Below are 18,629 nucleotides of genomic sequence, written 5' to 3'. Positions count from 1 at the left end.
ATCTCTCGTCATGGAGGTCGGATGATGCCGGTCCGGCGCCCGAGAAACTACTGAACGTGTGCCGCACAATTCTCGTCTCCAGCGCAGATATCGGGCCACTTGGTCGTCGTCGGCATTGCTGGTTGCTTCTGGCTGCTGGTTACTGGTATACACATACGCAATATAATACTCAACAAATATATATATAGCTATATCAATACACGCAAGCACGCACGCACAATTGCTGCTGTAAAATATACATGTATAAATTCAAGTGGCGGCAAGTTGGATCAAGCAAAAAGTACCAAAGTCATATTGGTACATTTGGACACTTGAGGATAAAAAAAAAATGATCGTGTGCCATTATGATTCCACTGGGTGCAGAAACAACATTGACATTATCAACATCATCATAATCATCATCATTGTCATTATCATCATCATGATCTAGATTTTATCTTAATAATTATCATTATTATAATTTTCATCATCATCAGCCTCATCAGCATCATCAAAACTATTAAAATACTTTGTTTCCATCTCTTTTTGTCTTTAGCACATGTTCTTTCTTCTTTTTTATCTTATCAATTTATTATCTATTATGTCTATACATACATGCAATACACATACACACATATTATTATGATTTTATATATCTTATCATAAATTCTTGTATATCAAATCTCAGAATCCGTGTGTAAGCATAATTATAATTGTACTTTTACACTTCAAAATTGATCATAATCTTGTATCATAAGATTTTTATCAATTTAAATATATAACTTTTTTTTCTATGAAATTTATTTGCAAATGGCTATTGTCAATGGTGAACAATATATTTTTTGGCATTCCAATTGTCCCAAATATTATCCCAAGACAATAGAATAAAATAAAAGAATTTTTTATTTATTTATCTCATATAAATTTATATAATGCTTCTAGACACTTTATAAAGTTAATTTTTTTTTGTTTGAAAAAAGAATCAGTTAGTAATGATTCTCTATTGCGAGAATAAATTCCATCAATAAGTGCTTCACACTCATCAAAGTTAAATGACCGCGGTTGGATACGCAGTTGCTTGCTATTTTATATATTAAAAATAAAAAATATAGAATGAAATATTTGGAGAGTAAAAAGGGTGTGTTTTTGTCATACAATGGAACATGAATTGGATGATATTGTGAGTAGAAATTTAGATAAACAAAAAAAACGAAAAAAAAAAAATATTAAAATAAACATGATGATGATAATGGTGTCAAAAAATTTCAATGAAGCTAAGGGTTGTGTGATGATAACTTGTGGTGTTAGTAAAATAGATGAAATATTTCAATTTTAAGTCGAGTGCAATCTACAAACTGGTTTTTAATTTATGTGGCACCAGTCAGCACATAAACTGGAATTCGTGGCGTCCTATGTAATACCTAACGAACAATATTCCGTGACTTAACTGACTGAAATACGCAAATTCCTTGATGACAATACTCCACAAACTAAACAATAATTTTGAATACAATATTATCCTAAATTTAAACCATATATAATAAATTAATAATCAACAAAAAAAAACAACAACAACAAAAATCATGATGATCAATATTTCTAAACTAAAAAATATAATATTTTTTTTTATTTTTTTTTGACTGTATGACATCTGCGGAAGGAAGTCATTCGTCGTTGCCAATTTAATTCAAGTCTATATATTTTGTGAGACCTTGTTTAGTTTTTTTGAATAAAAAAAAAAACAGACTTCTAAAAAGGCAATGCATAAGCAGGTTGTTGTTGCATATATATATGTCTCTTCATGTATACACTAAAACATTTTCAAATAATTCGAATGTATCTGTCAACAAACTTGTGTCTTGATCGTGATTTTTTTATATAAATTTTGTGTCTTTAATATTATATTCTAGTGACCTTCTTTTATATTTTTTTTTATTAATTTTTTCCTTTACTTTATCATCATCATCATCATCATTATCTTGTTTATCTCATTCTTATATTTTTCAAAAAAAAATATGAATTTATTTTAAATTTAATAATAATATAGCATCAGCACGTTTTTGGTATGATATTCAATTCATTCATGCACATTATGTGGTTGCAGATTATGGCTTTTTCTCACTCTTAAACGTCACTTGTTGAAAAATTTTAGCAAGTCTACACTAACGAACAAATAACGCATCTTTTTCGGCTCGTTTCCCATCATCATTCTCATGTATTTATCTCTTTTGTCCGACTGTGTTGCGGCCTTCTTTCATCCCATTTATATTTTTTTTTTTTTTAATATGTACTTATTTTTATGAAAAATTAAATATTTTACTTTTATTTTTAGCACATGCACGTAAAAATATTATTGATATTCAGCTTTTATCTTGCATTTTAAGATAATCATTTTATATATTATATTATATGAGAAATATTTTATTAGACACTGTAAATTAATATAGAAAATTAAAAGAGACGTTAAGATTAATATAGAGTATAGGTAGCAATATAACTTGCTTCATTTTTATTTTTTCTACAATGTATATATCGATTAATTTGTAAATATCGCGATCAAACGATAATGAAAGTTCAAAACTTGTTTACCTTGACACAAGAAAAATATTTTTTTATAAATTAATCAATATGAATAATGACAGTAACAATATGTAGGTGTAAAATTATAAATATAAATTAAAATTATACAAAATGATTACAATTAAAATTGTACTTGATGATTAAATCTCAAAGTTAAATTTTATAAACTATTTTGCCAGGTGCATGCTGCAATGTGCAATTTTTTTTTTTTCAATTAATACAAGCTGCGTATCACGTATATGAGGGAATATATAAAAAATAAAAAAAAATTGACATGAGTGAAGAGGGATCACGCGTGCTTCAACGAAACACGAATAAAATGAATGAAAAAAAGTAAATCTTTTTTTTTTTTTTAATTTTTTCAAATGAAAAAAAAGTATTTTCTTTGAAAAAATTCTGTTGGACTGATGTTGAAGCTGTGTATTTTAAAACGATAGGTTTATTTTTTCATATGTACTCTTGTACCTCGCGATTCTCGATACGGAAAATGATAAGTAATTACATCTTCCATATATACTGGAGTTGAAAAAAAAAAACTAGAGATATCGGGTTACTAAATTATAGTAACATTAATTACTAATGTGTATACACTATGGAATTTTTTGATGATCTTGATGAGTATAAAATGAACATGTAATTTTGGAAAATAAAAAAAAGCTTAATAGTAATAATGTAAAAAAGTAAATTTAAATGTATTAATAAATAAGCTGTTAAGTTGAAAATATTTTTATACTTTTTATAAATTACAAGTAATTTAAATATAATTTTCAGACAGTCAGACAGACGGAATTGATGTTATTATCGTAAAATTCATTCAATCAAGTGAAAGTTTTACTGTAATGTGTCAAGTTTCATGGGGCAACAATGTAACCCATGATTCATACAATTTTTTTTAATTTAAAATTTATTTATTTGTTTTTTTTATGTTTATAAATTTAATCATTTTTAATTTATCAATTAATTGGATAATTATTTTATTATTAACAGGTGTTTATTTATCATGAATCTTGATTAAAGATTTTTATTTGCAAATGACAATTGATATATCTAAAAAATTTATTATCATTCAATTAATCGCCAGTTAGTTATCAATTTAAAATAAACAACTTTGATATTATAAATTTAAAAAGTAAAATTAATTTTTTTTTTTCAACACAAATAGTTATATAAATTTTTTAAATAATTTTTTTATTAGAAATTTATTTATTTTTTATTTGAAATTTTTTTTAAATTTTCAACAATAATTGTGGCACCATCTATTATTTCCTAGAAATAAATTTTTTCTTCTCACTAAAATTGTCGGTAAAAAGATCAATGAAAAATAAAAAAAAAAAAATATTCTACTTTACTTGCTGTGGTATGAATTATATAAAAAAACAAAAAAAAAATTAAATAAAAAATAATTAAATAATTACAGATAATCAAGTAATAATAAAAATATTTATAATTAAAAAAAAAAGTAATATTATTTTAAATTAATTTTGAATTATTAAATTAATGTTTACAAAATATATAAACCAGGTGGCAGCATTGTATGATCATGAAATTCCAATATGGCTACCCAGTTCTTGACGATACAATTGTCGTTTCTGTCAGTTTAACTAACAATCATCTTTTTTATAATATTTTTCATGTGTTTTATAATATTAAATAATCAATAATAATGCATAAAAATGCGTGAATTAACAGTGTTTAATAATTGTTTATTAATATAATCAAGTGACAACAATTTAATTGGCTTTTTTAATTATAACAAGAAAAGGGTGAGTTTTTTTTATTAAGCTTGTTTTTTATTTTGATTAATATCAAGTGTCAATTGTTGTTGTTGTTGTTGCTGTTATGTCAATTAATTATTTACATATATTTTTATTTAATTATTTAACTATTATGGCATTTAATGAATTATTTAACATTGTGTCTTAATGCCACCCTAGTTTTTTTAGACATTTTAGTTTGAAGAAAATATCGATTGAATTGTGCCTCGGATTTCGCATACCTACATCAGAATGCTGCATTTTGTGTCTTTTTTTATTTAGCTTGTACTTATTATTATTGACATTTTTTTAATTTACTTTTTTACTTGTATTTATTCATATATTTTATTTACTCAAATTTATTACTTATTTTTTGTTTTACTCCATCAATGTTTTCATTTAATTATTTTAAGTGAAATAGTTTATATTAATTTTTGTTTTTATTTTTTTGTTACAGAAAAAAAAGGAGCAGTAAATTTTTCCACACAAAAAACAACCATCAACTATTGAATTTTTTATAGGTATGTTTAAATTAATTTTTTTTTTCATTATTTACATTATTAATATTTACACAATTTATTAATTAAAATTGATATTAATAATAGTAATTTATTTAAAATTTTTTATTTACAAATTGTTATTATTAATAGCTTTATTTTTATTATGAAAAGTAATATTTTTAAATTATCCTATTAATAATGATAATGTCTATTATTATAAATTATATTTTTTATATTTTTTTTTCATTTATTATAATTTATAATGAAAAAAAAAGGATAAAAAATAAATTATGGTGTAAAGGTGTTTGTGTGTTTACTGGAAATTCATCAAAACTACATTGCATACATTGTTAAAAAATTATGAAAAAAAAAGCTAATACGAGTTATTATTATTTCAATAAAATAGTATAGTAGTAACGACATAGTAAGCCATGTTACTTTCTTCATACGTAAAATTAAAAAAAAAAAAAAAAACCATGCATCAATGAGAGCCGCACGAATATCTCAAGACATGCGCAGGTAAAATTATGACAATATAAAATGCGCACAATTGTCCAAAAAAAAAAAACAATATCCAAAGTTTAAAAAAAAAACATAATAATTACCATCTTTTTACTTATTTTTATGTTTTAATAATATTGTTTAAAAAACATTTCCACTTTACAAGATAAAATGTACTTTTTTTTTTTTTTAAATTTCAACTTTTTTTTCTAAAAAATATTAAAACAAATATTATCATCTTAATTTTAATAAATGTCAGGTAAAATAAATATAATCCAACTAATAGGCTATATTTTTATTCAAAAAAAAAAAAATATTAAATTTATTGCACGCGAATTCTTATGAATTACAAAATTATAGTTGAATTTTTTTTTTTTTTTGAATAATAATATTAAATCGTTAAAATAAAATTATTCATGTGATTCATTTATTATTCATAAACGAGTCAATTACTGATTAATTCAAAAGATCAAATGTGAGTAAAAAAAAAAAGTAAACAAATAAATAGAAAATGACTTTTTATAGTATTGATTATAAAATAAAAAAAAAAAAGTATTGTTAAGGATTTTTTAAAGCCCATCTTTTTGTATGGATATGAACTGTTTTTTAAATGTATATATAAAAAAGTAACTATACTATCAAAACGTGAAAATAGAGTATAGTTAGTACAGCATTGCACGAGTAACATTACCGGAAGCTGTTATAAAGGTATCGCGTGTGCGTGACCTACACGCGAGGCCCTATTTGCGTACGTAACTACACTTACGTACTTGATGAATAATTATATGCATATTTCTTGATGGTTTTTGTGGTATCCATTTCTTTTATTTCTTTTTGCTCTTTTTTTATTTTTTCTTATTTGGATAATGAAGCATCTATAAAATATGAAAATTATAATTTAATCAATTTATATATTTCTTTTAAAAATTAATTAAATTTATCATTTTAATTATCAAATTCAAGAGATGATAAATTAATATTAATATCTATTCGCTTTGATAAATTATTTTCACATCAAGTTTTTTTAGTTGACCTGGTGTATAAAATGGATCAATAATATTTCGTTTTATGTAGATTTATTAATAAGTCGACTATTTGACAAGTTTATAGTTAGTCAATTTAATGAAAAAGACGAAAAAAAATTATTTTTAATTTTATAGATCATTCATTATTTATATCTATTTCAAATATTAAAAAAAATGATATATATTTTTGGATTATTTGAATTATTGAAGCTGTATTGTAATCTGCAAAATGTAATAAAAATAAACTTGACCTGAACTCTATTTCTAAATAGCTTCAATATATAGATAACAATTAAACAAATTAAGTTTTTAGCCAGCTTCGAATTATCTATCACATCTAATGGTTTTACGGAGGCAAATCATTGATTTTTTTTTTTCATTGAATATTTAATCAAGAGTGCATCTATTATGTTCTATTGATTTTATAATTATAAAAAGATAATTTAATTACACAAAATTGATTAAAGTTTCGGTATAATAAAATAAAATTACAGTATCTGCTTGATAATTAAATAATACTTGATAACATATTTATGATGCCATTATCAAAAAATAACTATTCAAATAAATTTTTAATTTCATATGTCATGTTAATCGAATCAAATCGAAATTTACAATTTTTTTTTTTTTCTCGTGTAAAAGTTTATAAAAAGAAAATAGTATCAAGTACTAACTGGCTTGTGCTTGATGTGTCAGACGAAATAAATAAAAAATAAAAAAAATATTGTTGATGCAATGAGATTAAAAGTTTCTTTTTATGTCAAAAAAAAAATAAATGTTTCTGACAGTAAACTCGTGAAATACATCACAACGCGTATCAATAAGTATAAAATATAAATGTAAATATACTTAGAAAAACTGATATTATTATAAAGCTAAAAAATTTTATTTTTCTCCAAATGCATATTTCAATATTAATCATATTTTGAAAAAAAAAAAAAAAAAATTTGACCTTGATAATAATGAATTAAAAGAAAGAGAAAAAGAATTTGCAAAAATGAGGAAAAATAATAAAATCATTGTGGGGGGTTTTGAATGGTGTTGTGTTCCTTTTTAAACATTCGGTCACGTCAGTATATATCCTTGATTATTAAGGTACATAGCGTGATCAAAATTACCCGAGTTCCGGCTGTTTTTTTTTTTTTTTTTTACCTTTTTTATTATTTTCGCATATAACGAGTGTAACGTCCTGTATATTTTCCCTCGCAATTTCATTTATATATAAAGTTTGATATTTCAAGCTAAAATATATGAAATTATTATTTTTCAAACATCTATAGAATTATAATAACTTTGTGGGTTTGCATAAAAAACATCACTTTATCAAACAAATATATAGATATATATAAAGTTAATGTAATGCATTGTCAAGTCATATTTGTTTTTACAAAGTACGTCAAAGTTTATTTTCCGTCAGAGAGAGATCAAGTTTTTTTTTTTATTATTATTTCTATTTGAGCTGCGCTTAGAGTGTCGTCGTCGGAAGTGTATATTTTTCAAATATTTAAATTTCAATTGTTTTTGAAAAAAATTACTTTTTACACTTATCAATTATCATATAAATTTGAAACAAAAAAAAAATAATAAAAAACTTTAAATAACATAATTTTAAATAGCTAACTTACAAATAAAATCAAAAAAAAAATTTTAAAAATTCATTCTACAATTGTTTAAAACTAATTAAAAAAAAAAAAACAATGGAAAATTAAATTATCTATTACTAATTTTATGAAAATAAAAAAAGCTTAAAAAAACTTACCAATTCAAATATAGAAAATAAAAGTTTTGTATAAACTTTTTGAAATTGTCAAACTTTATTTTATTTTTTCACAATAAATTCACGTGTATACTGTCATGAAAGGTCAATGAATATAAACACTAGCCAATGTCAGATTGTATATACATATAAAAACCTCGTGTAGATTAAACAGTTTAAGCAAAAGATGTCCGTAAACGTTGTACACCAACAAGAATCAGACTACATACTGCGATACCTTCAAAAGTGAGCTTAAACTCTCTCAACATTTCTAATGCATCATGCTTTAGCGCATGCGTTTAAACTTTTCAACCGCCGAAATCACAATTTTTTTTAGAATATCATTATATTGTTTTTCATTTTTTATTTTATTTCATAAGTTTTTCATTTTTATCTATAAAAAAAACTTTTTCAATGTACCGCGCGTATACATACTTGATTCACGTAAAAGAAATAACTTTTTTCTGTATATTTTTTTTTCTTCTATTACTTAATAATACATGTGTTAGAAATATATTTATCATAAATGATTATACAAATTGATTATAGATATATAATTTGCATAAGATATACATGTAAATTCATATTTTTTATTTATATTTATTTATTTATATACATGTTTATTGAGTTTATCATCGAGATTGATAAAATCTCGGAATGATTACTTGAATAATAACGTGGAAAGGGTCCTGATATATTTTTGCACATGCGCTTGATAAAAAATAATTGTATAGGTGGGATTTTAAGGGGTGAACGGGGGTGATTCAGTCAGGTCGCAGCGCGCGCTCCGAAGACTACCCTTACGGGAGCTTACAATATCGAATTTCATCTGTCTTTAAATATAATTTTTTTTTTTTTTGTAATTTAATTGTGTTGATATTTATTATTTAATAAATAAATAAATAAATAAATTATTTTTTAAATAATAATATATATAATTTAATTTAAAAATTGAGATCAACAATAAGTGTTATTTCAAATCTACTTATGACGGTTGTAGTAAATTTATGAAAAAAAAATGTGTGACCTCAGTATTTCTTGTGAGCTTTCGATGTGATGATTTTTATGAAATATAAAATGAACAATATATTATTATTTATTATTATAAATATTGACTTAATTGACATTATTATTTTTAAAAAATTAACAATTAAAAATGTGCTAAGTTTGAGAGAGAGAATATACCATGCTTCTTGGTCGACAAAATTTATCCGCGAAACTCGTGAATAGTAGTGCAATCAATAATATTCGAACGATTCTTGAGATAAAATTAAATAATTAGTGAATTAAAAATAAACTACCAAATGAAATTCAATATTATTATGAATTTTTTTTCAATGAAAAAAATATTGTATACATATCAGTGATGTAAATTTGGAATAATCAACATATCATATCGAAATGCAATCATCAAATATACCAAATAAATAATTTACAAATAAATCTGTTATGAATTTTATTATTTTAATTGATATTTAATATATAAATTTGTATTATTGCCATAGAAAAAAAAATAATACAAAATAATAAAAATTAATTATGCAGATATTTATGAATGACAATCAATTTTGATATTAATTTAACAATCACCTTTGTTTTTCATTAAATTAAATTACATTATACAAATTTGAGTAAACAAAATGTTTAATTGTATACGAAAATTATTTTCAAATTAAGCAATAAATAAATTTGCATTATGTGTGTGATATAAATAAATTTGAAAAAATTAGCTAATTTTATTTGAAAATTTTTGCGCAACAAAAAACAATAATAATAAAAATAAAAAATTCATACAAGAATTGAAAAATAAATAATGATGATAATAAAAAAAAAGTTTTTCATTAAAGTGCATATCAATTTTATGTATAATATAAAAAATATATAAACAGTTAAAATTACTTGAAAAAATATTATACTGGTGAAATCAATGCCGTAGTTTTTCAAGCATCTATTTATTATTTGGTCATCTCATTGAAATCCCAAGTACATCAATAAAATCGTAGGAGTACTTTTCTATTCACTAAGAAACCACAAAACCATATATATAAATTGAAAATATTTTCAGTGAATTGTAAAACATTAATACAAGTATGGAATGGTCATGGAATCACAGAAAAAAAACAGGTCGAGTAGTAGAATACTCGTTTCGATAACAAAAATAATAAACCAACTTTATTCAACAATTATACTGAAATTCAAATATTTTTATCAAAATATATATCGAAGAATTTTTTATTTTTCATTCGTTCAATTCGTCAAAGTTTGGCCTTGTTTGTCTACGATCAAATAACGATGATCAACATTTTTTTTGTTTTGTTTTTTTTTGTTTTTTTTTTTACAACCAATTTAATTAATTGAATTGATCTTGATAACCGTTATAATAATAAAAAATTATTATTATTGTTTTTATTGATTGAGTATAAGTACTTTGTGAAATGAAAAAAAAGAGCGGGCTAAATTGCTGGATTTATTGAAACAATAAAAATACTATTTTTCATAATGACTTTATGATCGATGCTGATGAATACTCCCTACACACACACACGTGTAATATATTAATATGTTATGAATGAATGAATTTTTTATAACATACTTGATAATTTAATTTCAAATTGTATTATGAATATTTTTCATCATAATAATACTGATAATATGCGTTAAGAAGAAGAAAAAGAAGAAATTTCAAGAAAATAATTGTGTTGTGATTTGCAAAGCTCAAAGCTTAATCATCAAATCAACGAATGATTTTTACGATAAAAAAAAAGAAAAAAAAAGCTCAACAAATGTATAAAAGTGTTGATATAACTGACATTGCGAATTTTTTTTTTCATAGGTACAGTCATAGAGCAAGAAAGGAAAGTCGTGTAAAAAAGTGCAGTGAAGGAATCGCTGAGACGAGAAAGAGGGTGGTCAATATGACTCCTATCTTCCTCGTCCTATTGATGGCGATTGATCCGATGATCGCACAAAGTCATGTTGGTGAGTAAATAAAAATTAAAGAAAAAAAAAAAAAAAATATCGACGCGCAACGTAGGTGATATGAAAGAACATAATCGTGAATGGTTTGTGGTGATATTTATATCCGGAACTCAATGATGACACTCTTTACTAACTCCAAGAATCGCATTTATTTTTTATTTTATTTTATTTTTTTTTTTTATAATAAAAATGAAGTGTGTGTTTTCAATTGACATGACAAATACAGTGTTTATAATAACACTCAGTGATGGGCATTATTGCCTTTTTTTTTTTTTTACTCGAAAACAAAAACCATAATAATTATTGCTTTTTATATAAGCAGTATTGCATATTGTGACTGACGTTATATTAAAAATACAACATTCGATATTGCCATGTCCTTTGTCTCTATTATATTATTTTTTATGTATAAAAGTTATGAATCCTTTATCCAAGTGGATATTGCGACGGTGATTCAAAATTTACTATATATATATATAAAAAAAATTCTCTTAAACTTTTTTTTTTTATATCTTTTATAAAAACTTTTTCACTTTAGGACACTCAACGTTGTTATGTTTCAATATATTTTTATTTTTATTATGTCATCTTGACATAATAATTTTTCAATCAATTATATATAATTGTTACATGTGGCTTGCTGCAATTTTCAATTAGATGAAAAGCCATATTTAAGGCTCGTTGTTTCCACTTATTGTTAAAGATGATGATAGTCCTATTGACACTGTTCGCCACACCCATCAACGAATTTTAAGACTACATGATTGGACCTTCTTTTAGATATATATACACTGTCATGCGCTTTTGTTGTATAATTGTCTATTTATTTTAGCTCTGTCGATAATGTCATTAACAAAATTAATTATAGTCCTTTTATACATCAATATACAATACAAATATTCTTGTCACATTTGACCAGTTAACTTTATTATACACTTAATGTTTATTATATAGACCTCAGTCGGTACTCGGGTAGTATACATACAAACTTTGGTTTATTACAATATTCAATTCGTATTTTAAACTTGATGTAAAAATATAATTTAAAAACCACAAAACCATTAGAGTAACAAACTTTTAAATTAAATTAAAATTAAATTAAATATATAATAATAATAATTTTATTATATATAAAAAATAGAAATAATAAAAAAGAAAACAATTACATAAGTTTGTTAAAGCTTACTGAATTTCAGCTTCTTAAAAGCCCCAAAAATTGAAGTTTAAATTAGCAGTCTATTATCAAGAAATTGGAGAATCTTCTCAGGTTTCCTTAATGTATATCTCGGGATAGGCCCACATGTATATTTATATAAATAGGGTTGTTTTGTTGTTGTTGTTATTGTTGTTGGTGTATATATATTGGTTGTCTTTATGGACCACCACCAATGACAAGTTATGACAAGGGTACAGCCAATGATAACAATATATTACAATATTCAAAATTCAAAATTTATATAACAAGAAATTATTATATAAGGCAAAAGTGCTGACTTTGTTTATACCTGATGTATAATGATGCAACTATACATACTTCCATTAGCGACAATTATCTTTTGCATTATTCAACCAACGGTTATGGTTATTACGGGGAGTTTATGATTGGCCATATCTATTTAGAAAGATCATTTAAACGTAGATAAAAAATTGAACAAAAAAAAAACAAAAAAACAACTATTGATCCTTAGTAGTAAGAATTAAAATTAAAAAAAATAAAAATGAAATTACAGCTATCAAAAAATAATTAATTAAAAAGTACATGGAATTCCAACTGTCATTTTAACTGTCAAATAGGGCTAAAAATTTTTTTAATAAGTATCATAAAGAGATAAATGTTTTTCATAAACTTCAAGCTCTGTATAATATTTTTTTTTTCCTTTTTTTATTACCATTTTTTAATGATGAAAATATTAGTTTAATGATTGATCATGTCCCTTGAGATAGTCTAATTCAGCAGATTGTAATCAACTATCTGTATGACAAAGAGCCTATCAGGCTTCACAATGTTAAGAGAGATGAAGAGAGAGAGTTTAGAGTATAGTGGTAAAGATAAGCTTGGTGGTGAAGCTCGTCGTTCAATAGTTGGCAAAAGCCATACAGCCTGTGCCCCACAGACGATCCTCGCAGACTTTCACGGTGAGAGCTCACCCGCTGGGAGTTGCCATAAAACGTGAGTATTTTTTTTTTATTTTTTTTTTTTATTTCTTTCTTCCTTCTCCTTTTTTTTTTTTTATATATAAACCGTTAGGCGCTTTTCTCTGCAAGCACGTTTTTCACCGTTTGGCTAGGCTATTGGATAGCACACTGTGGCAGTTCATCACAAAGTTGGTCACTATAATATAAACCCCTGGACTACTACTACTGTGTGGTGTGTTCACTTTTATCATTATTTATTTTGCTTTTTAATATCTTTACATTATAATAGAAAGTTAAGTATCAAAAATTACTTAATACGATATTATTATATACTAAATTTTATTATTAAAAACTTTACATAAAAAAAAGAAAATAAATTCTTTTTTTTATTTTGTTTTCATATATTTTATCGTGTATATATAAACATTTTGGATAATGTAATAGACATCTATCCTTCAGTGTCATAATCCCCTTAACTCATGGTTGATAAATAAGGATAATACAAAATGGTTGCGACGAAGATCAATAGTCTATACAATATTGTATATGGTAGATTATCGTCTATAGACAAATATAAGTAATGATCCACATGCACTTGAGTCAAATACTTAATTTTTTTTAAGGATAACGTTATCTATTCTATTTTTACTATCCATTATAAATACATTTTTATTTTTTCATTATATTAATTTATTAGAGATAATGTTATTACGTCATTATCAATTTATGTCAAAGAAAGAAAAAATATATATGAAAAATATTATGATACTTAATTTTTTTTTACAACTGCACATTTTTTTTATATGAAAAAAAAATATTAAGTATCTTTTCTCTCGGGCAATTTTTGAAAAAGCCTTGACGTTTGATGCCTTACCGAGTAAAATTTTTTTTTTATGTTTTTTAAATTATATATATGTATGAGATCTAAAAGCGAGAAAGCAGTATTGCCACGATTTTTGATATACATATAAATAAAAAAATAAATATATATGGTTATTTTATTTTTTGGTATTGAGTTTTGTGGATATATAATATATATATGACAAACTGAGCTCACCCGACGGAAATTCGTTGACTTGCTTCCGTAGAAATACACCCCCTGGGCACTTTGGTTTCGAAGATATTTCATTTTAAAAGGTATATTACGACGGATGGATGAGTGATCTGATGTGTGCTCCATTTCATCATATTATTATATTTTCTTTTTTTTATTATTATTTCGGTTTTTTTCATAACCGAAAATTATTTGAAAATTATTGAAAAAGTTTATTGATGATGTTTGTGTTTGTTTTGGTAAATTGAAATATAATTTTTTTAACTTGAATATTTCCAATGAATAAAGTTTGAAATTTTTTTTTTTTTCTTTACTATTTTCATTTGTATACAGATGATAAATTAAATATATTTTTTTACAAAAATTTCCTGCTTTTTTTCAATTATAAAAAAAAGGAAAAAGCTTTTTCATATCGTCGAGTATATAGAATAATTTATCAAATGACACAAAACGGATACAATACATATAATTTAATATTTAAAAATGATAAAAAATAAAAAATCAAAAAATATATGATGGAGTATAAAGAAAAGTGTCTGCTACTGTTGAAAATATATATTTCGATATAATGCCAAGTTGAATATTGATAGAAATCTATTGCATGTGAGATTTTAAAAAAGTAAAAAAATGAAAAAAAAAATTGAGAATACGAAAGAATGGTAACCTATATATAAAAGTATCTAAACACTCAATGCTATAAAAGATTCTTCACGTTGATATTTACCATGAAAAAATGTTTTTTTTTTTAAGAGAAAAAAAAATAAAAGTGTATTTTTCTAGTAGAAAATATTCTTTGACATTAAAATATATATCGTTAAAGGCTCAATTCATTCTTGAAGAGGTGCTGGTCTCGAGGCCAAAATCAGATACTCGCCCGCATAACTCAAATCCTCACCCGCTTTGCTCATGCCTTCGCAACCCTTTCAGGTGCTCCACATTGAATTATAAAGTCAAAACCATCGGGCCAAAGATGATATAAATGCGACTATTATACGAAGCAGAAATAGAGAGAGAGATAGAAAAAAAAAGAGAGAGAGATGGTGAATAGGAAGTAGGATATCTCGGTGGTGGAAAAGGCAGTGAGGTCAAAAGAAGGGTTCGTTGTCCTCGAGGTCACCTATACCAACGTTTTCGCGCTCTTCAACATTTGCTTGAATTATCGTCACCTCGCTTAAATATATATCTATACATATATACAAAGTCAAGTACCTAAAACAAGGAAACGATGAACGACAAGTCTCTTAAATAATATTGAAAGTTTAAATTCACAGTCTTTTTGATAATATAATATTATATACACTCGAGTATCATGTCGCGTTATTTATTATGATTATTTTTTAATACAGGTCAATTGATTTTATAAATTTAAAATATTATAATATAATTGATTGACCTATATTATAGTTTATTTATTCAATTGATTAATATAATAATTGGGTTTTTTTTTTAATGTCTGATATCATTTATTATTTATTTTATTAATTTCATAGTTTTGATTTTAATTAATTAATTTGATAAAAGAAGTTTCTTTTTTTTTATAATTTCATTTGTCTCAAATCAATATTATTCTCTTGAATGTTTTTTATTTATTTTTTTCCTTGATATTTGTCACCGCTGTCATTCGATTTTTATTGTTTCCGTCCAACATGATCAACGATCCAACTGATTGATCAAATAAAACGTGAACAATACGTCCAAGTTTATATATATTTACAAAATTAAATTAGAAAAATTAAATTATTTAACTCTGGTCGCTACTTAATATAATAAACCAACTTCATAAACAATTAATGATTAAATAATAAATTTTTTAAGTATGTTAGTTCAATTTATTGTGACAGTATTAAAGTAAGAATATTGTGATAAAAAAAAAAAACATTCGTTAACTCACAACAATTTATTTATTTTCTCATCGATGAGAAATTCAATTAAATTATTTTTTTTTTTTAAGTGAAAAACGTGACAACAAAATGCAATAAAACAAAATTAAAAAAAAAAAAAAAAAACAAATTTAACAAACAAATATAAAGGCAATACTTGAGAATTTCGTTTATGCTAAAAGATATTGCTAGAAAAAAAAAAAGGAAAAAAAAAAAAAACGATATACATATAGGCCAGAATACAGATCTTGAAAATAAGGTTGATATAAATCTCCGAGTGAAAGATTCGATTAAATTTAGCATAATTTATTATATCGGATGAAGCACCAAATCGATTAGTGTACAAACATTTATACCGTATTTTATTTTTTATTTTTTTCGAAATTTCTTTATCTTGAAACAGACGGAATCCTGGCTTTAAATTGAGGTATGTGTGCTGATCTTCTTGCGGAAATAACTGGAGTTTGGTATAAACTTTTAGGTAGTTATTCCGAGTTTGTAGAATGTCGTATGTCGTTGCTGCTGTTGGTGGTGATGGTGGTGTTGGTGGTGGTGATGATGGTGGTGGCGATAACAGTACGATCAAATCTTAAGTCAATTCTCATGTATTAACTAATTTATATCTTTAATTATAAATCGATAAGCAATAATTAAACTTTTTTTTTTCCTTAATCTTTTATCTGAGGTAGTAAATTTTATATATATATATTTATATTTGTATTATTTGTTTTTATCAATATTATTTTTAAAATGACATTTAGAGAAGAGAAATATAAATTGTTAGCCACAACCCGCAGCAGACTGATCGGTGGTTTTGCGACACTGTGTCAACATCAAAATTGCGTACAGTATAGAGAACGTCAAACACAAAGCCATTGGCATGACTGCCTCTTGTGTTTCTACAATATGACAAGAAATATATAGCTACAGTGTAGTGGTTAGATTGTATTAACGACGAAGGCTTTGACGCGATGTGACAGCATAGTATATCAAATACAATCATCAAGTCAATATACGTCCAATATGAATTTTCATCAATATATATTTTTTTTTTTTTATTTATTGTTTATTACATTTACCATCGATACATCAATTTAACTATAAAATAATTAAAAATCAAATATAAATATTTATTTATATTTTTTGAGTGATTGTCAAATATAAAAATTAATTTAATGAAAAAAAATTTTTTTTCATTAGTTAAAATTTCATTCAATATATTTGCCCTTTACTGCAGAATCATTTTTTTTTTTTTTCTTTTTATATTCACAACTTATTGAATATAATTCTATTTTTTTTTGTTTTTTTTTCAACAGTATTTTTTACCATTCTCCAGGTCGTTTTGATAAAGCAATTTCCATGCTCCTTTTACCCTATTTATAAGGTGTTTTTTTTTTTGTTTTTACTCTTTTTTTTAACCATTTTCCAAGCGTATGCTTTCAAACCTATATGATCTGTCTGCCCCGGGAAAAGTTGCGAGTGCGCGGGAACTTAACGAGCAGTCCCCACTGGCCAATGAATAGCGGTCTAACTAACTATCCAGCTGTTAACGGCACGAGTACAGTTCGGCGTTATGAATCGTTTAATTTCATTCGATTCTCCGGCTTTTCCTCGCTCGAGTGCTTTTTTGTTACCATAGTTTATTTATTTTTATTTTATCATTTTTTTTTTTTTCGATTTTATACTAAAAATAATAAAACTTGGGACAAAAGTGGTAAGTTTAGTTTTTTTTAGCATAAAAAAGTTTTTCATATGATACTTGATACTTATAGGTAAATATGTAGAGTATGTATCTGCGAGAAATGATATCAACAATTTACATGTTTGGATCGTTTTACCAACGACAAAAAAATTCTATGGCACATTTCATAAAAATATATAGTGTTGCATAAGAGTCATACAAAATAATTGTAATAAACAAAAATAAAAAACAAAAAAAAATTTTTAAATATGCCAAATACCCATATACATCTATATTATATTAATTAAATATTCGCTGACCAGTTATACATCAGCCATAATAATTAATAATTAAACGGAAAAACAAAAAAAAAATCAATAGTAATTATTTTCAATCCTTTCATAATACATACATATTTTTTTAAATAAAAAATTAATACGTAATGTATATATCGTGTCGAATGTGTTTGGCTTTAATTTTGATTTAGCCCATAAATTCATTGATGTGATATCCAACTTTATATACGAGAATTTTTTATACAAGCGGTCTAAAGTAACAAACTAAAAAAGAAAAAAAAAAAAATTAAAAAGTAGTAGAAAAATAAATAAAAAAAATCGACAAATGTAAAGTTGGTTAAAAAGAAGAAAAAAAAAATTAAAGTTAAACAAAACGAGTCTAAGGACGGGGTGGGGTGGTATACCTACTGAAAAAAAGAAGAAAAAAGAAAAAAGTATTGCGTGGTGAATTTCAGGGTATCTTATTATTTACCGAGGCGGGTATAATGGTCTCCGCAAACGCGTTCGC

At 24.5% G+C, this 18,629-nt stretch overlaps 1 protein-coding gene across 14 annotated transcripts in view; it reads left to right on the top strand.

Annotated features, from left to right (window-relative positions):
- Positions 1-4,125: 4,125 nt before the first annotated feature.
- The window catches only part of LOC122858016 (tyrosine-protein phosphatase Lar), a 48,804-nt gene continuing 34,300 nt past the window's right edge, over positions 4,126-18,629 (top strand). For all 14 annotated transcript variants that reach the window (XM_044160627.1, XM_044160631.1, XM_044160626.1 and 11 more), the window contains exons 1-3: positions 4,126-4,322; positions 4,771-4,834; positions 10,929-11,074. In XM_044160627.1, coding sequence (XP_044016562.1) covers positions 11,011-11,074 — 64 coding nt within the window. In that variant the 5' untranslated portion in view covers positions 4,126-4,322; positions 4,771-4,834; positions 10,929-11,010. The remainder of the gene's footprint in view (positions 4,323-4,770; positions 4,835-10,928; positions 11,075-18,629) is intronic.

The sequence above is a fragment of the Aphidius gifuensis genome, linkage group LG5 (assembly GCF_014905175.1).
Source record: "Aphidius gifuensis isolate YNYX2018 linkage group LG5, ASM1490517v1, whole genome shotgun sequence".
NCBI lineage: Eukaryota > Metazoa > Arthropoda > Insecta > Hymenoptera > Braconidae > Aphidius > Aphidius gifuensis.
This window is presented reverse-complemented; position numbering and strand designations above follow the sequence as displayed.